Source organism: Podarcis erhardii, assembly GCF_964252035.2.
Source record: "Podarcis erhardii genome assembly, chromosome: 3".
Classification (NCBI taxonomy): domain Eukaryota; kingdom Metazoa; phylum Chordata; class Lepidosauria; order Squamata; family Lacertidae; genus Podarcis; species Podarcis erhardii.
Genome location: NC_138507.1, coordinates 39,235,793 through 39,260,100, shown reverse-complemented (window position 1 = coordinate 39,260,100; position 24,308 = coordinate 39,235,793). Strand labels below are relative to the sequence as shown.

The 24,308-nt window shown below is 41.9% G+C and overlaps 2 protein-coding genes across 2 annotated transcripts in view; both read left to right on the top strand.

Annotated features, from left to right (window-relative positions):
* The window catches only part of TMEM30A (transmembrane protein 30A), a 93,107-nt gene that overhangs the window by 14,875 nt on the left and 53,924 nt on the right, over positions 1-24,308 (top strand). The window lies entirely within an intron of this gene.
* Positions 4,979-12,391, top strand: COX7A2 (cytochrome c oxidase subunit 7A2). Its single transcript, XM_081857565.1, has 4 exons — positions 4,979-5,148; positions 6,600-6,689; positions 10,691-10,775; positions 12,156-12,391. The coding sequence occupies exons 1-4, from the start codon at positions 5,131-5,133 to the stop codon at positions 12,212-12,214; spliced, it is 252 nt and encodes an 83-aa protein (XP_081713691.1). The 5' UTR covers positions 4,979-5,130; the 3' UTR covers positions 12,215-12,391.

Genomic DNA, 24,308 nt, shown 5'->3' with positions numbered 1-24,308 from the left:
CAGAAAGGTATGTATGAAAGACAATCCTTCAGAAAACCTGACTCGAAGCTGTATCTCAGGTCTGTTCCCCTTGAAACCAGTGATGTAGACAGAGCGTGTCTACCCAGTTTGCACCAGTTTACCCCAGTGCCTTATAACTTGCTGTCATGTTAATATAATCTCAGCTTCAGTGTTGGATCATGCCTAGCTCCAGTCATCCTTTTTTGTACCTGTCAAAATCTGCAGCTGTCTCAAACATCCCTACGGAAAAGCAACTGGCTGGCTTAACCCAGTAATAATAGCATTGGCAAAGCTCACCTGGGGTAGCTCAGTTGGTAGAGCAGGAGATGCTTAATCTCAGGGTTGTGGGTTTGAGTCCCACATTGGGCAAAAAGATTCCTCGGGGGGGTGGACTAGATGATCCTTATGGCCCCTTCCAACTCTACAGTTCCGAGAAGGCAAATTCTGAGACATATTATACATAAAGTGCCTTGGAATATATATTGATCAAGAGCTTTTTAGCTCTAGAACAAGGCTGTAAGATGAACTGCTAAATTGGGGAATGAAAAACCTCATTGGAACAAATTTGCTAGCAGCTGACTTTCCTATTTCATGTTGACTACATCTGACTACAGCCACCTCCTGAGAGTTATTCCTAGAAAAAGCTGGGAAGGGTTAGGGTTCTTCTGCTGTCACCTGTCCAACAAGAACAGGGCTTGGTTAAACAGGCACGGTGATTTGGCATGTTTCTCCATGACTGGTGTACTTTGTCACCTGCTTCCTGTTTAACCACATGCCACTGTTAAACTTGGGTTATCCAGTTAGTCTTTTACAGAGCAGAATTACTGTGTGTTGCACAAGCAGGATATTGTTCTTGTCAGAAATATTGCTCAGCAGTTAGTCAAATGATTTCTTTCCAAATTCCCTGCTATCCACCATTTAATCTTGCTCCAACACAAAGCACTGCTGTTCATGGCAAGTAACTGCAGTATAATACTGACTTCTTTCCGAGTCTTGTGTTTGCTTCACATATGGAGAAGAAAAAACTTAGAAGACAATCCAGAAACCCAACTTCTAGTAACTTTGTTGCAGACTATGGGCTTAATTAACATTTAAGCTCGAAAGTGTTAGTGTTGTGGCACTGGTGTCTTTAAAGCAGCAAATTACATAACAGCTGCCATTCTAATTTGTTGTACCTTCTGTAGAAAAGATGAATAACAAGTTCCCTGCTATAATTTTAATAGAGACTGAGGGTAATTTAGGATTACCTTCGTTCATTTGAAACAGACGTGGCTGCTTGAATTGGTAAGTTCCTCATACTTTCATCTGAGAGGTTTTGGGATTTTAGTGGATGGAAATCAAGACAAAAGGCTTGAATGAAGCAATTTGAGATATTTTAGAGACCAAGGTACTAGCTGATTTTGTTCTTTGTAATTTGAGTCAAGTGTTAAGTAAAGATTTTTAAGAGTTCTAATTGGCTGCTGATCTAATTGGCTCCATTGTTTGGCTGTTTTCAATCAAGTACCTTAGAAGGAAAAATACAATTAAGAGTTACCTATCTTCAACTGCATGTGGCTGCCCACCTCCCCCTGAGGTGTACAATGTTCTCGCTAACAAATGATTAGCCCTGGTTTCTTCTTCCTATTTCTATGCTGTGAATTTTTCACCATGTCTGCAGTTGGTACTAACCACAACTCCAGGTGTTCTTAGCTACCGTTGTGCATAAATGTGTTACTCATGAGAACTGTACAGTCAGCACATGGGTCCTAAAGGCACTGCTTATGCCCTAATGAAAGGCAGGCTGTTGTCTTCAAATCATGAAGATAATCATTATAGCAAGTGTTCCTGGATTCTCTTCAGAGAATCGGTTTCCTTTCCATTTCATTCTAAATTAACATCCATTGCAACCCTAAAATGTTCTGTGAAGTCCAAATAAAACTACCAGACCTACAAAAGTGATTCTCATTTTCATATCAGAAATAATTTAATGGTCAGAGCAAAAAAATAAAAGTACAAAGATGAATTTATTATGTTGAAAAGCATATCAGACAGCATGTGAGTGATAACTAGAAGCAATTTGCATTTGCTGGGAGAAGTCAGTTTTTAAAAGTCTACAAATTTCTTCATACCAAGCATTACTTATGAATCTTTTTTCATATTACTATTTTCCTAACAGTAACTAGCATATTCATATAACAGGACATGGGAAAATAAACCCACCAATGAGGTTATATATTTTTATTGGCAGGAATTTAACCCCAGTAAAAGGATCATATCACCTGTTTTGTTTACACTAATGGTAATGTCACAGCATTCAAAATGTATTTCATGTTGTGTTAGTAATGATGCTTGTTAACAGTCATTAGGGACAATTTGTCATGCAAATAACTAGTAGTAAGTTCCAGGAAACTATGCCATTATAAGGCCGCCTCTTTGAGCATTGCCGAACTAAAATTAAACAGCAACAAACCTTGCCAAACTTGCATGATGACAAAGATATAACAAATAACAGCCCTGATTATATGGGTCCAACATGATGGTGGCTGCCTCTTTTCTTCATCCCACTACAGCCTCCCCACTTTCTCCCCCTCAGGCTCAGGAGAGATAATCCTAAATAAGCGAGTGAGTAAGTGAAGAAAGAAAGAAAGAAAGAAAGAGAGAAAGAGAAAGAAAGAAAGAAAGATGGATGGATTTGGACATTCTTCCAAGGAGTAAGTTGAAGTGAGAGTTGCACCTACTCACACAAATATGGATCTAAGCCCTCATGTTCCAAGTCTACCTAATAATGCATCTTCAACTTGCCTAGGAATTATGGGCCCGAATACATAACCCTTCTAATGTGACTACACTTACCCTTTGACATGACAGCAGTGGCAACTTGCTGCCCTCTTTTGTAGGCTCTTTAGTGATAGGTGCACATCAGTGTTGCTTTTGAATAGGAGCCAAGTATGTATCTCATCTGTGGTGGCTGCCCACTGTTTTAATTTAATATATATATATGAAATGGGGCATTGCATTTTGGATCATTTAAAATGGCAGCCAACCACTGCCATTGCTGCCAAGCTTGGGGCTCTCAGGCAGCGCCAAACCACTGGCACCAGGTCAGGTGCAAAAGTAGACTCTTCTGAAGACTGAGAGCTGGTCAGATGTTGCATCTACTAGTAGGTCATTTGGGAATGTAAACCCCAGAGGAAAGAAGCTAGAACAAGGAAACACTTTTATCTAAAGTTCCATACAAGAAATTGCTCAAACTAAGTCAAACAATGTCATTCTTCTAGGCTAAAGGAGACTGTGGTTCTCCAGATATTGAATTTCAACTCCCATCTGTCCCAGCTAGCATGGCCAGGGATGATAGGTGCTGTAGTCTTTAGCGTGCTAATGTTTTCTTTGTTAAAGCCAGCTGCAGCAAAATCTCAATTATTGGTTTTTATACTTTGGTTATTTTACACTTTCATTTTAGTGCCCATGTTTATTGTTTTTTATTTATCCTTTACAGTGTTACCTCGGGTTACATACGCTTCAGGTTACAGACTCCGCTAACAGTACCTCAGGTTAAGAACTTTGCTTCAGGATGAGAACAGAAATCGCGCAGCGGCAGCACGGGAGGCTCCATTAGCTAAAGTGGTGCTTCAGGTTAAGATGGACCTCCAGAACGAATTAAGTTCTTAACCTGAGGTACCACTGTATTGTTAACTGCCCAGGCCCCATTGTAAGGTGGGTGGTGTACAGATCATAAATAGGAAACAACAGTTTCCCAATTGCTGGAATGTTGCTAGTTCCCCTTCACCGTCTTAGGCTGTAGGATTCCACAAACCAAATAAGGATGGAAAGTTATGTGACTCTGGTGTGGGCAATGGCAAAAGTAGAATAAGGGGTTGCTAACAATTACTGAGATAATGTGAAGTGCCTCAAACAATTGCCCTCTCTAGTTGCTTATTGAAAAACACTCTGGGCTTAGAAATTTTCCAGTGAGGGTGCACTGGAACTATCAAGTAGTCTGAAGTGGAAGCTCTGTGTGTTCAATGTCCTCTTCTTGGGAGCAATCGCCTGCATCTGAGCCAGCCAGTTAGCTGCTTGGTTTGCCTGGAGCAATCTCCCTGTAGCTGAACCTGTGGCAGGCCAGAAGAATTTCACAATTTGTCCCCAAACTGCAAATTATCCAGCTGAATTCTGCCCATCCACCTCCTTCTCGGGGCTCTTCTTGCACCCTTAAAAGTTGCCCGCCAGGCAGCAAATCAGCAGAGCAACTAGTAGCGGCAGCTACAAAGCAAGACCTTCGCCTCGTCAGTTTCCAGCAGTCAAGCGGCGCTTGCGGGTGGGGATGCTGCGGAAGGTTTAAGGGGCGGTGGCCGTTTTCTTGCACTTATGGGAATTATAATAACCGCCCTTGAAAGGTTGCAACTTCTGTGCAGTGTTTTTAAAAGGAAAGCAAAACCTCTCTTTAACAAACGTGCTAGGGAAGAACGCTATACCCACCCTATCCCTATAAAACAGCTACTCAAGAGGGGAAAGGGGGGCATAGCCATTTTCTGGCCAAGTCCTGAAGAAGAAGGGACCGGGAGGGGAGGAGAGTTGGGCCGGCATCTTTTTGCAGTTGAACCTGACCCTTCTCTTCAAAAGCGCCTCCCTCCCGCCTTCGGGAGAACTTGGCTGCCCTGCCCAGGGATGCGCTTAGGGGCCGGGTAAATCAAGCAAGGCGGCGGGACACTGCAGTTCACCCGCCAGCCCGCTTGTGGCGCTCTAGGTTTCCCTCTGGCTCACGACTCCGCAGCCTAAGAGGAAGTCCCGCTCTCTCTGTCTCTCAATGACAAGGGGGTTCATAGACTTTACAAATAAAGACGGCACCCGTCCTGGTTATATATGATACTTCCGATCTCAAACTGATCTGCCTTTCGCCGCTATGGAGATTTTTTTTAAAAAAGAAAATTTAACCATAGAGGTGCCAACGGCTAGAAAGACTGGAACGACGGCTTGTTGATTAATACCGGAAGCTCTCGCTTTGGATGCGCGCGCCGGCCGCCATGGTCGCCCAGGGATTGTGACGTCAGGCGGCGTCGAGCGGCGTCTCGCTTCCTGTTTCCGGTGCCCTTGTTCCTGCGTTGAAGGCGACGGCGTAGACGAGGAGGAAGGTGAAGAGGAAGAGCTGCCAAGATGCTTCGGAACCTTTTGGTATGGCCGGAGGAGGGGGAGGAGGAGGGTTTGGCCTGTGACTTGGGTGGCTTTTGCTGTTGGGAAAGTAGCCGCGGAAGCAGCGAGATAGACGAGTGAAGGGAGGCCCCTTTTATTGCATTTCCTGCGGTTGTGAACTGCCTTTTTCAAGGTTGCAAATTCCACGCAGTGTTAAAAGCGAAAAATGAAAACACAGCGTAGCAAATATGCAGCAAAAGTGAACCCCGCACCCTCAGCAATTCCCACAAAAACAGCAATAATAAAATAGTATTTTTGTTTGTCGAAATGGCTCCTTAAAACTAAACTACGCCTATTTAAAAAGGAACCATACTTGAGTTAAGGTATCGGGGTTGGGGGGGGGGGTCGGGGGGGTCATATTGTGACTGGTTTGGGCCTTGTAAATGGTCAGGGGGCGGGATCTGGAAAACCTCTTTTAAGAAGGCTGGGGAGGGTGCCATGGAAGATGGGTTGAAGGGGAAATTTGCCAATATCAGGTTTCAGAAGTCTGCCCAATTTGGGGCAGTTATTTCCTCCACGGTGGCTGTCACACATTAATGGAGGAGAGGGCATCTGGGGAGGCGTTGGTGGGCTAAGGTGGCTTCCAGGAGGAGATGAGGCAATTTATTTCCATGGGTCTTAAGTTCACATATTGGGATCCAAGCCAATGTATTTTACTTTATATTTTCATTGGTTGGTAATGTTTGCCATGTCAAAGTCCTTTGATTTTCAAAGATAGGTGTTGGTCTATGGTCTCCCAGTTTGGTGGTTTGGGTATTGTTCACTTGGTGCACCAACTTCCTTTTTTACATGGTGCAGATTAAGAAGGGGAAAATGGGTTGGGAAAAGCAGGATTTCAACAAAGTAGCTGTTAGCTTTTGGCAGAAGCAACAGGTTTTTTGTTGGTATCTTAAAGAGGCATGTATTTTCAGTTGGTAGAAATGTGGGGTGAAACAGTGGGGCCTAATGGCCATGCAATGAAAGAGGCAGTAATGGTCAGCACAGGTTAAATATATACAAGAATAGCTGTTTTTACACATAATAGCAAAACATGATTAAGCTTTATGTAAGCAAGCCCTTGAACAATACACTCCCCACATCCAGCACTGACATATAAGATCAAACACTTCCTTTCATTCTTAACTAACTACAGTTTGGTAGGTTCAGAACAAAAATTATAGTGTTAAGTATGGCTTATTAAAACTAGCTAGGGTTGTTAGCCATAGTCTGAAGTAGGCTTGCCTCATTAAGCTATATCTAACATTTTCGTTTCAAAGAAAACTGTGATTATCATTCTGTGTACACTAGTGTGGTCACTAACTACATTTGGTCTAAACCACTAGTGTTTAGTTTACTTGCTTCCCAAGTAATTGTGCATATGAGTGTACCCTTAACAAAAGAAGCACTACTTCTAATAATAATTTAAAAAGAAATATTTTTTGTTTGTTTTGCAGACTCTTCGGCAAATTTCTCAGAAATCCATAAGCACTGCCTCCCGCAGGCAGATTACAAACAAGGTTCCGGAATTACAGAAACATTTCCAGGTATGGTTGCATGCATACTTTGAGAACAAATGACATTGTAATGGAACCTCTTAATATTGTTTTTATCTATCTATCTATCTATCTATGATTTTTTTTACGATGAATATACTTTACGTAGCACCACTAATGGCATTTAGCATCCAAGCTATCTTTCTTTTTTTGATCTTTTAAGACCACACAGTCTGATTGCTGTGTGATAGCTGCTTATTTTCTCAGTAGTGCTAAATTATCTGAAATCCAATAGCATGCTTGTATGAATGAATTTATGCTTACGAATGCAATTAAGTTACATGTGAAAGATACAGCAATAGCTGTTGAAGACAAATCAGAATTTTATTTTTTTAAAAAATAATATTTATTAAAGTTTTAAAAATTACAGGAAAAAAAACAGAGAAATAAGACCCATTAAACAAAAACAAAAACGCAGGAAAAAAAATACATCAGATCTCCTCATTACTAATCTTTCATTAGCTTATTTCCTTGACCTCCTCACACCTCCCTTTTTTGTATTCTAGGTCAATTATCCATTTCAGCAAATCCTTTCCCTCTTTTAAAATTTTTGTCCTGTAAATTGTCTTAATATAATGTAACTTTACTTTTCCTCCTTTCACCAATTAACAGTCAGTTATTCCCAAATCCTTTATATCATTCCTGCTAAAATCATATAATATTATTCCAACATCCTTCTAACAGATATTAATTTTACAATGTTTCTGTAAATAGTCTTTAAATTTCCTCCAATCTTCCTCCACCGACTCTTCTCCCTGGTCTCGGATTCTGCCAGTCATTTAGTCCATCACCTTCATCTGCCATTCTTCCCGGGTGGGTAAATCTTGTGTCTTCCAATACTTTGCAATAAGTATTCTTGCTGCTGTTGTAGCATACATAAAGAAAGTTCTGTCCTTCTTTGGCACCAATTGGCCGACCATGCCCAGGAGAAAGGCCTCTGGTTTCTTCAGAAAGGTATATTTAAATACCTTTTTCATTTCATTATAGATCATCTCCCAGAAGGTCTTAATCCTTGGGCACGTCCACCAAATGTGAAAGAATGTACCTTCGGTCTCTTTACATTTCCAACATTTATTACCGGGCAGATGATAGATTTTTGCAAGCTTGACTGGTGTCATGTACCACCTGTATATCATTTTCATTATATTCTCTCTTAAGGCATTACATGCTGTGAATTTCATACCTGTGGTCCATAACTGTTCCCAGTCAGCCATCATAATATTATGTCCAACGTCTTGTGCCCATTTAATCATAACAGATTTCACCGTTTCATCCTGAGTATTCCATTTCAACAGCAAGTTATACATTCTTGACAAATTCTTAATTTTAGGATCTAACAGTTCGATTTCCAATTTTGATTTTTCCACCTGGAAGCCAAGACAAATCAGAATTTTAGCTTCTGGGAGTATCTTAAAATATATAGGCAATGTCCTACCTGGCTAGCAAATTGTGACTAGTTAATAAATAATCTATGTGGTGCTGGGTATCATAAGTTAGAACTCAAAACCTTTTTGTGTGTTCTATAGACAGCTGTACTAACAGTCTTTGATCATTCTCGGTTGTCATGCTGAACAGTATAGGGTAGAGGTGGGGAACCTTCAGCCCTCCAGATGGCATGACTGATGGTCAGGGTGGGCAGGAATCTGGATGGCTACAGATTTCTATCCCTAATGTAAGAACACACTATTCTGCTTGCTATGAGTAAAAAATGTGCTGTGATATTTTTACTTGATAGTTTGTTTTATCATCTAGGTAGTCTGATTCATGACTTGGTTTTTCCAAAGTTGTGATTTCAGCCGTGTTGTCCTTAATGTTAATAATCAAATACTTTTCATAAAATAGTTTTTCTTGGCCCCCTCCCCCCTGCATCCCAAGCCATGCCCACTAAAGCATCAGCCCATCTAAGTTGAGTAGTTCAAAATGGGACATCTTTTCAAAAGTGGTGGGTACATTGTGTTGGCATTTGACTAGTCAAAAATTGATCAAGGATTTTAAAGGAATAAGTTATTTGATCAACCCCCTAACCAGTAAAACCCTAGCAAAGCATGCTAATTACAAAAAAGTATTTTCCTTCATTATTTTATTCTAGAAGACTTCAGAGTCTAGTCCCTCTCTCAGTCTTTGCAAAATAACAGCAAATTTCACACTGAATGTCATCTCCCTTGGCATGTGAAATGTGGCTAAACTTTTGCAGAAGGATTAAGCAAAGAGTGGTATGCCTTGATAAAACGGGTTCTTCCTTTCCTTGTGGCCATTGTGGAATCTGCTGGCTGATTTCTTTACTTGCTCCCTGAGGGTGGCAGTGGCCCCACAGACTTTGCACTGCCTGAAAAGTGGCCCTGGGCAGTGACAGGTGGTCATTTAACTGAGAGGGAGAAAGTTGGTCTCTAATCTTGCTGGCTGATCTGTGTGTTAACTGGAAAATCAGAACCACAGGTAAGTAGTGTCACCATTGTCTATGAAATGATATCTTCCATGACCCATTAAGGCAGTATATTGCAGTGTGCATACATGCCTTCGTCCACAGTGCTGACGTTCACTGCACCGCTGCTGTCCTGTGCTACAGTGCTCACATTCCCTGCACTATGTAGGCTGCTGACTCAATCCTTATTGACTCTAGCTAATTTACTGACCCTAATTTATGATTATGTATGCACATGCTTTGTGTTTCCTCTTTACTGTTGTGCTCCCATTTAGAGATGCCAGCAGTTTAGCAAATGGCCAGAGAACCAGGACATGTTGCTTAACTGGAAAGGATGAGGACAAAAATTCTTTATAGAGAGAATGCAGGTGATACCTGCTCCTAAAATTTATTCAGTAGATTTATAGCCTGTTTTCTGATTTGAGTTCTTACAACAGTTAATAGCATTTATGAAACACAGTAGGTGCACCTAAACTCACATGCTCACAAAACAACCAACCCCACTGAGCAGGAGCCAGCACCAAACATTTTCCACAGAGTAGATGGGGTTGGGACAGTTTGACTGGAGCATACCCTCATAGTGGCTGAATGAGAGATCTGTGAGTGACACAAGCTCTGATAAGGGTTGAGGAGGGAACAGTTCCTTGCTTTCACGGTTGCTGGTTGATTAACCAGTTCTGCACTCAATGTATTGCCACTTACATAAGGGCATTCTTGACCCTTTAGAAAGTTTGATCATATTTGACTAGGGTCAATAAAAAGAATATTGTAACTAATCAATTGAACGGTGTCCCAATACACTCTAAATTTAGGCTGCAGTCCTGTGTATGCATACTTGGGACTTGAGTTTTATTGAACTTGGTGGGATGTTTAAATAAACAAGCATAGGAATGGGTTGCAAATAGGCTGCTCGTTAGAGCTGGTTGATTTATTCTTCCACTCCTTGCCTTTCCTCTCTGGTTGCTTCCTTGCAGCTCATTTTAGCCTGCCTGGGCTGAGGAAGTAATGTATCTCTCCCCACCCCCAGAAATATTTAGGGTATAAGGCTTATCCTTAGGAGAATACAGATGTGGGGGTTCCCCTCTTCTGCTTTCCACCTCCACTCCACCCCATCCAGGAATCAACACAAGGTTTGGCTGCTTCTTCCTCCCCACCTTTCTCTGTCTAGGTAGCAGTTCCCAGGACCTTAGCCCATTCGCTTCACATGGTTCTATCTTTATTTCAGACATCATTATATATTGGTTTATTGTGATGTTGAGCTGGTTATATACTGTGATGCTGAAAACCAGTTATCGCCCAGCCCTACTGCTCATATGACATATATAGCTGAGCAGTAGAGTCTCTTTTTACAGTATATGGTAGCATGCTTTCAACAGAGGGCTGTTTCAGTATTGGTGAACTTTCAGTATCAGGTAGATGTTCCAAATTACAGTATTTAGCCTTGAATAACTGGCAACTATGCAGGAAATAACATTGTAACTCTAGCAGAATAGGTTTCAATTTTAAAAAATAAATCCTAAAAGAGAAGAGTCTTAACTCATGAATTCTGCATCTTTGTCGTTGTTATTAGGAAGATAATGGCATTCCAGTGTACCTAAAAGGTGGAACAATGGATGCAATGCTGTATCGAACCACCATGATCCTTTCCGTTTTTGGTAAGACTTTAACAGAGAAGCAGCAGAGCTGTCATAGATGTCTCTGGTTATGTGTTCATGTTTCTAAGAGAGAAAGTACCACTCCTCTGCATAAATCTAAAACAGGAACTTGGGAACTTGGAAATTCTGTGCTGTATGTTACTGTGTTATTAAAAACATGCTTAGGAAAACCAGTATAAAAGCACAAGAGATACCAGACTGCTGTTTGTGAATATTCTCCACATTATTTTCTCCTCTTTCTGTTGTGAACATCACTTGAGTCTATAAGAGCTCTGTCTTAAAGGAACCCAGATCCCCACTCTGTTCAGTAGGCAAATTTGGATGAGCGTTTACATTCAAGCTTGCAGGTTTTCCTATGCCACTTTCCCATAATGCCTACTTTACTTAGCTATTTGACTGAGTGGGTTTCTGACACCTTTGAGAATGCAGTCTTTACAATCATTTGTTGGGAACCTTTTTAATGCCCAAAAATATGAGGCAGAAACTTCTGAATGGAAGCTCAGGTTAAAATGCAGCTGCCAGGAAAATGATGGGGGACCTGTGCCCCTCCATATGTTGTTGGACTACAGCTTCACTAATCATTGACCTTGGCCAGAACTGATGGGGCCTAGAGTACAGTGATATACGGAGAGCTGCAGGTTCCTGATCCCTGTATTGAAAACAGCATGCTGGAAGCACTTTAATTTACCAGAATTTCTGAAAGCTCAAGAGTTTAAGATGGCAATTTTTATCATAAAACTTACGGCATTTTTAGAGTTTTGCTTAATAATAATAATAATTTATTTGTACCTCACCCATCTGACTGGGTTGCCCAAGCCATTTGGGCTGTTTCCAACATATATGACAACATAATAAAGCATTAAACCTTAAGAAACTTCCCTGTACAGGGCTGCCTTCAGATGTCTTATGAAGGTTATACATAAATATATTCATCTCTTTGACATCTGATGGGAGTGTGTTCTACAGGATGGGTGCTACTACAGAGAAGACCCTCTGCCTGGTTCTCTGTAGCTTCACTTCTCTAAGTGAAGGAATCCTCAGTGCTGGATCTCAGTGTCCGGGCTGAACGCTGGGGTTGAAGACGCTCCTTCAGGTATACAGGGCCAAGGTCATCCGCAACACTTTGAATTGTGCTCAGAAATGTCATAATCCTCCCTTTATGCACTTAATTGGTCTGGCGATATAAAAAGAATGGGAAAACGGGCTCCTTTTAGCCTGAATAAACTTAACATATATTGTGTCATTTTCTGTCTGTCTAATAAGATTAGAGCAAAAGAGTGGCATGAATACTTTTAAAAAAAGAGAGCTTATGCTAATAAATTGCCATCATCTAAAGCATTTGTGCTTGATCTGACCTAATGTTGTGTGTCTTCTCTTCAGGAACAGGCTACCTCCTTTATGTGCTCTTCAATGCAGCAATGCCCAAGAAAAACAATTGACCCCAGTTTACAGGATGCACCTTGGAGTAACACCTCTCCACACCATTCCAAAACACTCTTCAGGGACCTACTTTGTCCTTGTCATAAATGATGTCTGTGTTGGGGATCAATATTTATTGAGTTGAAATGTTCTATGCTGTGACCAATAAAGTAGTTTTACATTCCTGTGTGCTCGAATCTGTTGAAAGTTTATTTGCTGAATTTAATGTGTTTTTTGTGAAGCCTGCAGTTTAATCTCAAGCAGAAATAATAGGCTCAAGTTTGAATTTGTAGGGCTTGCTAATTTGCCATCCTTTTTGTCTTCAGGATCAAAAATAGCTAAACATGGATTAGGTAAATGTCATACTATAAATACAGTCTTAATATCATGGAACAAAATTCATCTCCTATAGCTCTTCACAGTTTAGCCAATTGAAGTTTATTTCACCAATAAGGACTCACTTATTTCCCTGAGTACTCGCACTATGATGTGATTTGCATAAAGCAATGTCTAAGCTAAGCACTTGGATTCTTCCTACAGACCATTAATTTTGCAATGCAAGGTGGTCTATATAAATTATTTCTAATCGCGCTGTGAGCCAATTTTGAGGCAAAATGCAACTTAGCCATATGTGCCTTTAATCAGAAGTCTTGCTATGTTCAGTGAGCCTTACTCTCGAGTAAGGGTTCTGCAGGAACTTGGCAATGCTTATTAACTGCCTTTAGAAGAGCATCGAAGCTACAGTTAGTGGGAGGAAGATACCTTCCGTGTCACAATCAACTGAAGTATCACCACATGATGTCACTATTGAATTTCTGTTTAAATACCGTCCCTCTAAATACATTTTCTTAAATGATACAGTCATGTTTAAAGGTCCTGTTTTCTCACCTGCAATGGGACCATGCCAAATAATGTTTTCTAATAAGCTATAAAATTGGGTAATTGTTATGAAGCCTAATTGAGCAAATGTTTTCTGTATTCGCCTGTTTTTCCAGCTGCTTTAATAGTCCTGTTATTATTTTCCTTCATGTGTGACATATACAAGAGAATGGATTTCGCCTGCATAACTCCTACTGAGTCAGATACCTGAAATTATGCTCAAACACATCACTGGCCATGAAATCAGACAGTACGTAAATAATTGTTGTGGTGAGACTCCTTTATGACTCAGTCGAAAGTCTCTCTCCTGTGTTACACATCATTTCGTGTGTATGCTTGTACACAGTTTTCTAGAAAGTCTCTTGCTTTTGTTAAGCTAGTCTGATTTTTTTTTCTTTTGCAGAGGACAGAGGAGAGAGTCTAATGCATGAGCACTTCACATTGTAGATGCCTTGTGCGGTCGAGGGCCATGGGGAGAAGAATGACTTGAATCCAGGCTTAGAATTCAGTCCTGTTCATATCTGTTCAGAAGTAGGTCCTGTGGAATTCAATGGGGCTTACTCCCAGCTAAGAAGTTTGCAGCCTTAGTCTCATACAATACAGCAGAGCCACTGAAACCAATGTGATTTAAATCATTGTCTAAGGCAGCACCGCTTACCTGAGAGCATAGGAGTCAACTCCTAGGGGCCGAGGTCTTTTCAGCCCCCACTAATAAAATGTTTGCCCCCCCCCAAAGTTGATGAGCATTGTCATTCAAATGGTGTCCATGCCCCACATCGTGTGAGCAATTATGCAGGGTGGCGCCTCCCCCCCCCCCCGCCCCATGCAAGTTAGCACCCCTGCCTGAGAGTAAGTTCCCTTGCATGCAATAGAACTTATTTCTCACTAGATACAGTTAGGATTGTGCTGTAACTTAAGTCCCATCAATTTCAAGTAGGGTTCATTTTTTCTCCAGTCCAAAACAGTACAGGCTGCCCATGCAGGAAAATCACTACAGCCGCCCTCCTGAATTTTGGCAGGATTCGCCCCCTTCAGGTGGGTCTAATATGCTTGCGAATTTCATTAAGTACTTCCCGCAAAATTAAAAGCTATATGTGGTTATGTTTTTTTAAAAAAATATTTTATTAAGTTTTAGAAAAGACAACAAACATAAGAAAAAACAAGAACAAATACACAAAAATACAAAATTATAAGAAAAAAGAAAAAATAGTTTCAAAAAAGAAAAGAAAAAACACATTTTAAGAAAAAAAAGAAAAAACACAAAAATCCCTCTGTCAGAGCTGCCCGAGGTCCCAGCTCACAAAGGACCAACGCCAGTTCGTTGTTATATACAACAGTCTTTATTGAAGTCCAGTTTCGATTTCAAAGCCGCGGCGCGCAGCTCTACGTCTCAAACTCTAGACCGCTGAAGCTCCGTCTGAATCTCCTCCCCCCAGACACCAGTTTAAGACTCTAGCCTTGCTCCACCTCTTCCTTTGCTCTTTCCTCCTCTGGCTCCGCCTGTCCGCTGGGGTCTTGCCCTTTCTAGACTCTTCTGACGCCGAGTCCCCTGAGTCTTCCCCCTGCCTCCGGCGGGCTTTAGGACCTGGTTCCCAATCCGGGTTTTCTGCTGTCCCACGCGCCTGTACATTCAAACTTGGCGCCCGCGCCCAGCCGGCAACCTTCCTCCTGACCGCACTGCTCCTGTCACTGCTTCCCCCTTCGGGGAGGCTAGCTGGACCTGACTCCCCCTCCGTTCCCTCACTCTCCAATAGAGGCGTGGTCAGCCCTGACTCATCTTCTCTCCCTGCTGGAGGAGACACTGGCCCTGATACATGGGACTTATCCCCCCCACTACGCTCTGGTGGGGGAGCTGGTCCTGATCCCCCGCTGCTGCTTTGGGAGTCCCCGCTGGCCCCTTGCTTCTGGTGCATCCCCCCTGGGACCCCCCTTGCCCTGGCCATCGGCGCCCCCCTCTGGGAATCTTCTGATTCGCTGGAGAAGCTCATGGAATCTCTCGGGCCACTGTCATACTCCCCTACGCTGCCCTCAGATTCTTCCCCTTCGCTCTCCATTTCCTCTCTCCCCTGTGCCTCTGCTCCTGAGCCCCTGACACCCTCTTTTTACTTCTCATCTTTGATTCACTTATTTTCTTGACTTCCTCACATCTCCCTTTTTTGTATCCCTGTTGAAAATTAATTCAGCAAAATCATACCCAATTTATTTGTCTAATTATCCATCCAATCTTATTTTTAACTCGTTGCTAGAACCCCTTCAGTTCATTTCAATACCATTAACATTCAAAAATTTTACAATATTTCTGTAAGTAAATTTTAAATTTCTTCCAATCTTCTTCTACCGACTCTTCTCCCTGGTCTCGGATTCTGCCAGTCATTTCCGCCATCTCCATATATTCTATTACTTGCATCTGCCATTCTTCCAGAGTGGGTAGGTCTTGTGTCTTCCAATGCTTTGCGATGAGTATTCTTGCTGCTGCTGTTGCGTACATAAAAAAATTTCTATCCTTCTTTAACACCAATTGGCCAACTATGCTCAGGAGAAAGGCCTCTGGTTTCTTAGGGAAAGTGTACTTAAGTACCTTTTTTAGTTCATTATATATCGTCTCCCAGAAAGCCTTAATCCTTGGGCACGTCCACCAAAGGTGAAAGAATGTACCTTCTGTGTGGTTATGTTTTAAAGAATACATTTTAAAGATGCCCAGTCCCAAGCTGAATGAAGCCAAACCAAAAACAATCCTGGACCTATTTGCCCATAATATATCCATTTCTGTCAAAGGTGGGGAAAGGTATAGCCATTTTTAGATTTCCTAATATGGAATGGGGGGAAATGAAGGCCTGAATTAGGGCCTAAAGCAATAAATGGATATTCTTGTACATATCAACTGAAGGAACAGTTATGCAGCTTAGGAGCCATCTTTGTCCATGGTGGTATCTATAGCAAAGGCCACCAGCTTTTTAACTGGTAGCCCAATGCTGATAGGTGTTTTTCTGCCCCTCTCATAATACTAGAATTCAGGACCAGCCAAAACTGGTTGGCAGCAGGTTCTGGTCTGATAACAGGAAAGTACTTCTGTCTCTCTGTCTGCTTATGACATTAGTATGCCTTTGCATAACACTAATGAAAATAACAAGTGAAATTCAAAATCACAAATTTTCCAAGAAGCCTCTTGGGTTCCACCCACTTAAGTCCGCATCTCCTTGCCTTGTTTTCAGTTTGGTCTGGGACCGGGTGATTTTTGCCTTGGGTTTTACTCTGAGAGAAACCCCTGAAACCCCATGTTTTCCAGGTCATTCTTCTTGTAAGCAAGTAGTCTGCTTTTGGTGTTGTCTCCACCTTCAGCTCCATCCACCCATGGCAGAGAGTCAGCAAATTGTGAAGATGGGCAGGTGTGTTTTGTGCATATATCATACGATCAATAATTTCATGTAAGCACTAAACTAGAGGGGATTTAGAAAAAAAAGATGGAACCTGCAAGAATGCGGGTCAGGTCAGCCATGCTGAGAACTGGAAGTGCAATGCTCAGAAACTGGAAATGATCCTTGAGGGGTAGGCAGCAAATAAAGGAGGTGAGATCAAATGGCCTCCAAACACAGTTCCAGGGAAAGTATGAGGAATCGTATTTTCACAGCAGTTTAGGAAGCGGGGATCTCGTCAAACCCAATTCAGTGGTAAACATCAGGTTTTAACTGGAGCAAGAAGTGTGATGGGGAAAGCTCTCAGACCTGGTATAAGAGATTGACACAGAATATGATGATGACATGGGTCAAACGAAAGTGTGGGTGGGCCCTTTGTTTTTTCACTAAATTCCCCCAATACATTTATCCTTTCCTCATGTGAGTAAGTTAGGGTTAAGGTGACATTTTTCTGCACAGTTACCTGGAGGTAAACTCCACTGGGCACAGCGGGATTTAATTCTGTAGAAATATTCATAGGATTGCACTGCCCAGTTTACTGAATGCAGTGGATCAGACTCAGCCATTTTTTATTTTTTTTAAAGTGCACCTTTTAAAATTGAGACGTTGAAGCAACACTAGAATGGCATTGCAGGCAAATAACTAGAATGGCATTGCAGCACAAATGACTATTATTGCTTGTTAGGGTACCACCTGCTTAAATCAAATTAGGAAACTAGATGGAAAAAGAGTTTGAGCTGACCTGAGTTTTCCCTTTCTTCAAGTTCCATGGTCTGTCTGATTCTTCAGAAAAGTGTTATCTTTTGACTGTCTCATCACAAGATGCTGTGCTGTCTTGTCTCTACGATGCCTGGAATTTTGTTTTTGGTTCAAAAATACTTGTTTAGCAATATGGTTTTGAATATTCACAGCTTTGGAATTCCACTGGTGGATTATTTTTTATTTTTTATTTTTATTTTTGCTGATGGAGCAAATCTGCCAGCACATCAAGTCAGGTCAGAGCTCCGTGTGTGTTAAAACCTCAACATGTTTGGAGGACACAAAAACCAGATGACAAGGAAGAAACAGGTAAGAACGTGTTCTTTATGTGAAATAAGATCAAGGTTGTTCAGAGATTATGTGTAAGGTGATCAGAGAGATTTTTTTTTATGGGGAGCATGGGTGTTTGAAGTTGGAAATAGAGGAGTAAAGAATTATGGGTGGAACATCTATGGGTATAGCTAACTCACTCAGACAAAAGTCATGGTCATTTAAACTTTATGGATGCCAAGCAGTTGTGAGTTAAGGTATGTACATCCAGTTTTACTTGTATAACAGACTGCGTTCTTACACAAATACATAAGAACTCTTGCACTGTGAAAGCTATAGAAATACAGCTTTAGTTTAAGTGTGATGGGAAAAGAGAGAAAACTGTGTACTTAGCATATTAAGTGAAGTGGAAAATGCCCCTCCCATTACAAAAAATATATATCTCAGTATGGAATAAGTAGAGGTTGCACAAAAGAGTAAATGGTGTCACTAGCACTATTTATGCTATTTAGATGTGTGGCCTGTCCCACCCCAAAGACTCAGTGGATCACAAATCCTAGAATGTAAAGTTGAAGGGACCCAGAGAGTCGTCTAATCCAATTGTCTGCAAAGCAGGAATCTGAACTAAAGCATCCATGACAAATGGCCATCCAACCTTTGCTTAAAAACCTCCAAGGAAGAAGACTCTACAATCTCCCGCGGGAGCCCATTTCACTGTTGAACAGCTCTAACTGTCAGAAAGTTCTTCCTGTCGAAATCTCCTTTCTTGTAACTTGAAGCCATTGGATCGAATCCTATCCTCCGGAGCAGGAGAAAACAAGCTTGCTCCATGTGACAGCCCTTGAGATGTTTGAAGATGGCTATCATATCTTGGTCTCCTCTTTTCCAGGCTAAAAATATCCAACTCCCTCAACCATTCCTCATAAAACTTGGTTTCCAGACTCTTGGTTATCCTCCTCTGCACATGCTCCAGCTTGGCAAAATCCTTAAATTGTGGCACCCAAATAGGACACGGTATTCCAGGTGTGGTCTGACCAAGGCAGACTAGAGCAGTACTGCTGCATCCCTTGAGCAGGACACTATACTTTTGTTGATGCAGCCTAGAATAGCATTAGCTTGTTTTTGCTGCTGCATCACACTATTGACTCATGTGAAGCTTGTGGTCTACTAAGACCCCTCAGTCCTAACGGTTACCTCATCCAGACCACATTTCACCAGCTTCTCTGCAAGCATGTCATGGGGGACAAAGACCAGTACCAGCAAAATAATAAGATTTCATCTAATTCGAAGACTTTCCGCCAAAGGCCATCTTAAGCAGGCACTTAAAATTCTTCTGAAAAGTAGCTGTAGCTAGAAGGATTTGCAATGCATGTCTGTGACATATTCTCTTTTCCTTTTGGGCTTTCTTTCAGCCGTTGAGCTTTAGGATGGAGAACCTGTAAGATTACCGCCATATCCTGTTGGATTACAACTTCCATCACCCCTGACCATCAGCCATGCTGGCTAGGGCTGAGGAGAGTTGCAGTCCAACAGCACCTGCAGTTCCCCACCCCTGCTTCTGCACAGACTACAGGCTGGCGTGTTGTTAGCAGTTGTCACTCTCCGTGCAATGAGCTAAGAAACTCTTTTAAAAAAGCATAATCATTAGGAGCACATTAGAAAATGGAGCATACACTGCATAGCCACAACTAATCCAGGTAGGTGTGACTCAAAAGGCAGATGTTACAAAAGCTATATATAGTTTGGGAATGTTGTGGACGGTATCCAAAGAACTACTTAGGTTCATACAAAGGCCCAGTAAAATGTTTTCCTTTTTTGTGCCTCCCCATATGTCACATTATTGTCTGTTTTTGAAACTCACGTCAGTTTCAGAAGTCCATTTGCCGTGTGGCAGGGGGAGGGGGTTAAGGTTTTGAGAAAAGCAAATTTAAAGTCAATTTGGACTCATCAGACTAGTTTCATAGTTCTTTGGATCCTAGCCCATAAATCCAGTTTGATACTGAAATCCATAGGGTGAAAAATTGGACGACGACTTCTTCTTCTTCTTCTGTCACAGCAACAGCAGTGTTTAATTCCCATGTCCTGCCTCAGAAAATCCAAACTTTTTGTAGGGTATGAAACTGAGAAAGAGCAGCAGTCAAGGCAGGTGACTTTTTTAAAAAAACAACATCCCAAAACAAAATGGTGGTTCCAGTGTGGTATAGTGCTTGGAACAGGACATGAGAGATGGAGTATGCATGTGCATTCAGCTGCCTAACTGCACCTGCGTGACCCAGGAGATCGCAGCTGCCGAGAGAGTTGATCCGTTGTTTGGAGAGGTCACTTCCTGGTTTGCATGGAGAAACTGTTTTCAATGGAGCCCAGCAACAGGAACACACAGCTGCATTGAGGCAGCACTGGGTGTTGAATTTTTTTGCCCCTAACAATTTTGCACCAGGGCAACCACCCTGTAGACTCCCTCACACTATGCCATTGCTTAGATACAGAGTTTCCATAGTGGAACTTTATTGATGAGATGCTCCCACTGGAGGAAGATGGGGAATGAGCTTCTCCAGCAGGTCAGTGTGCATCCCCAAAAGCGGCTCCAGGGGGTTGCAAGACTCTCCAGATCAGTGTAGGAGGTAATGTGAAGGCTGATTAGGAACAGCTAATTGTCTACCCCTCGCCATTGTCCAACAGGAGCTTATACATATTGAAGGAGTCCCTTTGTTCATGAAACAGACACTCTGGATCCAATCCAATTTAAGTTCATTTTCAAAACTGTTTAAAACTCCCTAATGCTTCCCTGTCAAGTTGACTCATGTTGTGATTTCTGCCCCTCCTGTTATAATTTAAGCATTGGAAATGTTGCTCTTTTTTAAATGGAAAGATTGACCTTGTATTTCATCTTATCTATAGCTGTTTTATTTATAAATGGAAATGCATGACTAAAATATTTTACTGATCTGTGCTCAATGGAAAAAATGAGTATTGGAGGAGCCATGCTGGCGGCTGTCATTTTTCTCAGTGCTCTCTCTTATTTAATGTCATGAATTGGACACACTGCAAAATATTGTTTGAAGTCATCTCATCTCCATAGTACGGATGTTCTTATCTTTATAAATGATACAATCTAGCTCAACGGGAAGTTAATGCTTTTGATGAAGGAACTGCTGCACAACTCTCCATGGCTCCTGCATAGCTCATCCTGTTGGCCAATTTGAAAGGTCCCTTGTGGCTTCAAAAATGTGACATCATGAACCTAAATTTACACGGTGCTATAATCACATAGCAAAGCTAGGGTTGCAGCAGCGAGCATGTAAGCTTAGAAGCTTTCATGCCATATTTGGGTGTCTAAATTAATAAAAAGCTCTCCCCTATTGTGTGCTAAGTTCACACTCTTCCATTCACTGGGCAGCAGGCTTTCACAAAGCCATCCTTAGAATGCCATCCTGTGCTCCAAATGTGCTGGTTGGGGAGCTTTTGGATTTTGAAGCCACCAGCAGCCATATATCTTGAGATACTCCCCAGTGTTGATGTCAGGGATATAGGGGCTTTATGCTGGTGTAACTGGCCTGTCAGCAGGGTGGGAGAACCAGGTGGCTTGGCCTGAGTTCTTGACATAAAATGCCAAGGTACTTAAACGATATACAGAGGTACCTCTGGTTACAAACTTAATTCGTTCCAGAGGTCCGTTCTTAACCTGAAACTATTCTTAACCTGAAGCACTACTTTAGCTAATGGGGCCTCCCGTGCTGCCGCCGCATGATTTCTGTTCTCATCCTGAGGTAAAGTTCTTAACCCAATGTACTACTTCCGGGTTAGCGGAGTCTGTAACCCAAAGTGTTTGTAACCTGAGGTGTTTGTAACTTGAGGTACCACTGTATCTTGTCCCCAACCCCCCCCCCCAAAGCAGCAGTTCTCAAATTACAGGAAAGGGGAGGTGAGCCCCTTTGGCCTCTTCCCTTTTGCGTTGACCCGCTTAGCTACTTTGGGGTGATATGATTTGTCCCCCAGACCTCTGTTCAAGATTTCCCCCCCCCCAGCCTGGATCCCCCCACCATCTCTTTCCTTGGCTAGAGACCACAACCCATCCAGACACACCACAGATTACATTTCATGGTGGTGAAGGCAAGGGTAGCAGCATTGCACTATTGACAGGAACCATTTTGGAAAACCAAGGACACGTTAGCTAGAGCATGTGCGTGAATGTTGGCACTACGATAACGGAGGTTCTCTAGGCAGCATGCCGTGTTGACGAACCCATTCTCCAGGAGGTTCCAAACTTAAACGTAATTTAATGCTGAGCAAGTTGCTGGTCTTACTTAACTGGGAGGTGGCGGGGGGTGGGGTGGGGTGGGGGAGAAGGAGAGCAAATCAGGATCTGCATCCATGGTGTTCTGTTCAGCTTCAGTGGAAAAATAGCATGGGTTGCATTCAGTGAAATTGTGTGAGGGAAATAACTTCTGCTTGGGCAATGGAACTCCACCCTCCGCCCATGGTGCTCTCACATTTTAACAGTGCCCAGCACAATGCTAAAATTATATGCCCCCTGCCTCTCTTGCTTTGTTCTACAGCATTTTTGTGGCACCCCCTGCAGCGCAGCACTCAATGCGGCCGAACCGGATGCACTACCCTAAAACCGTCTCTGCACATGCACCCATAGCAGCTCCAGAGGGCTGAAAGAAGAAGAAGAAGAAGAAGAAGAAGAAGAAGAAGAAGAAGAAGAAGAAGAAGAAGAAGATTGCTTATTTGCACCCTGCCCAATGATGGATCTTCTCAATTTTGTGCCCCCTTCACTCAGTGCCGTGTTTGGGGAAACCACTTGCACGGCCCTAAATGCAGCTCAGGTCCAGTGTGTTTATCCAAAATGACTTTCCAACTATAGGTAGCTAAATGATGGAGAACAAATTCCTAAGGTAATTGCACTGAATAAGTAAGGAAGCACCACTGAGTTGAATCAGACTTGGTTCTAGGTAAGTGAGTAAAGGATTGAAGCCAAAGTCTGAAGTAACTGGCAAACCTTCTAGGCAAACTGATTTTGTAAAAGAGCTTTATATAGATTTTCATACATTTTTCATTCTGGGCATGCTGCGAAGTTAATTAAGTGTTAACGGCATGTTTCATTGACACATACATCCAACTTTAAAATTTAAGCCTATTTTCTTAAACCATTGTGTTCATTTTAGAAGATTCAGAAAGGTAAGTCAGAGCCAATGCAAGTTATTTAATTACATGAAAACAAATGTTCACCTACAGACAAGTAAGTATTCATGAACATTGTCTTTTCTATTAGTGGAACCGTTTTGCCATGTTTTGTTTCCCAGGCTTTTGATTTATTAGTACGTTGGCGTATTCCTTTCAGAGCATTATGTAAAGGAAAGATCAGATTAAAAAGCCAGAATGGTATAATAAATTGTCACTAAGGGAAATAATTTTCCACTTTAAAAGAAAAAGAAGAGAGAACATCTACCACCCCCATGACTGTTAGTCTGTTAGTGTTCCAGCATCCTTTTTAAAAGATTAGGCTAATGCTGGAAGTTTGAACTTCATTATTCAGCATGTATATCTGAAGGAGTGTCTCCACCCCCATCGTTCAGCCCGGGCACTGAGATCCAGCGCTGAGGGCCTTCTGGCAGTTCCCTCACTGTGAGAAACAAAGCTACAGGGAACCAGGCAGAGGGCCTTTTCGGCAGTGGCACCCTCCCTGTAGAACACTCTCCCATCAGATGTCAAAGAGACAAACAGCTATATGACATTCAGGAGACCAGAAGGCAGCCCTCTATCTGGAAGTTTTTAATGTCTGATGTTTCATTATGTTTTTGTATTCCATTGGAAGTCGCCCAGAGTGGTTAAGGCAACTCAATCAGATGGGTGGGACATAAGTAATACATCATCATCATCATCATCATCAATTCACATTGGTTATTTTATGCAAATAGGGTAGAGTGCTGACACCTTATAGCAGGCACGTCCAACAGGTAGATTGTGATCTACCGGTAGATCACTGGACGTCTGTGGTAGATCATTGGCTCCCTCCAAAGAAGCCCAATAACTTTGGCTCCCCTAAAAAAAGCTAAACATTTTAGCCCTGCAGCCCATAAAAATAAGCTCAACAACTTTGACCTGAACCCACAAAAAGGGGGTAAATCACTGTCAGTTTTTAACTCTGCAAGTAGATCACAGTCTCTTGGGAGTTGGCTACCCCTACCTTATAGGAATAAAATGTAAATATCTAAATGGCCCATGGTGCAGTTGTCCTGCTTGCTTTTTTAAGCTGCTAAAAAAAAGCACCAAAAAGCATAGTTTGTTTCTTTCTTTTTTTTGTATTGCAAGAAAGTGTCTGGAAGGAATGGATATATTGCCAATTAAAAAGACCTGAACATGGCAGCCATGGAAAAGGTGGGCTTCTCTCCTTGTCTGGGATACGTAGAGTGATAAAAAGTTTGTGATCACATAACATGCTACACCTTTCCAGGACATCACCTACAAAATCATAGTAAACTTGGATCAGGGGGGAGGAAAAACCACGATCAGGTGATAGACTATATGGAGATGGCAGAAATGACTGGCAGAATTCGTGACCTGGGAGAAGAGTCGATGGAAGAGGACTGGAAGAAGTTTAAAGACTACTTGCAGAAACACTGTAAAATGTTTGAATGTTAAAATGATGTTGGACTTAAAGAGAATATGGCATCAGTGACATAGTTAAAAGGAGTATGCAAAAAATTTTAAAACAAAAAGGGGGAAAAGACCAGAGTAATATTATGTCAAACTTAAACAAAATGGTATAAGGGTTTAAGCTATAAAGAAT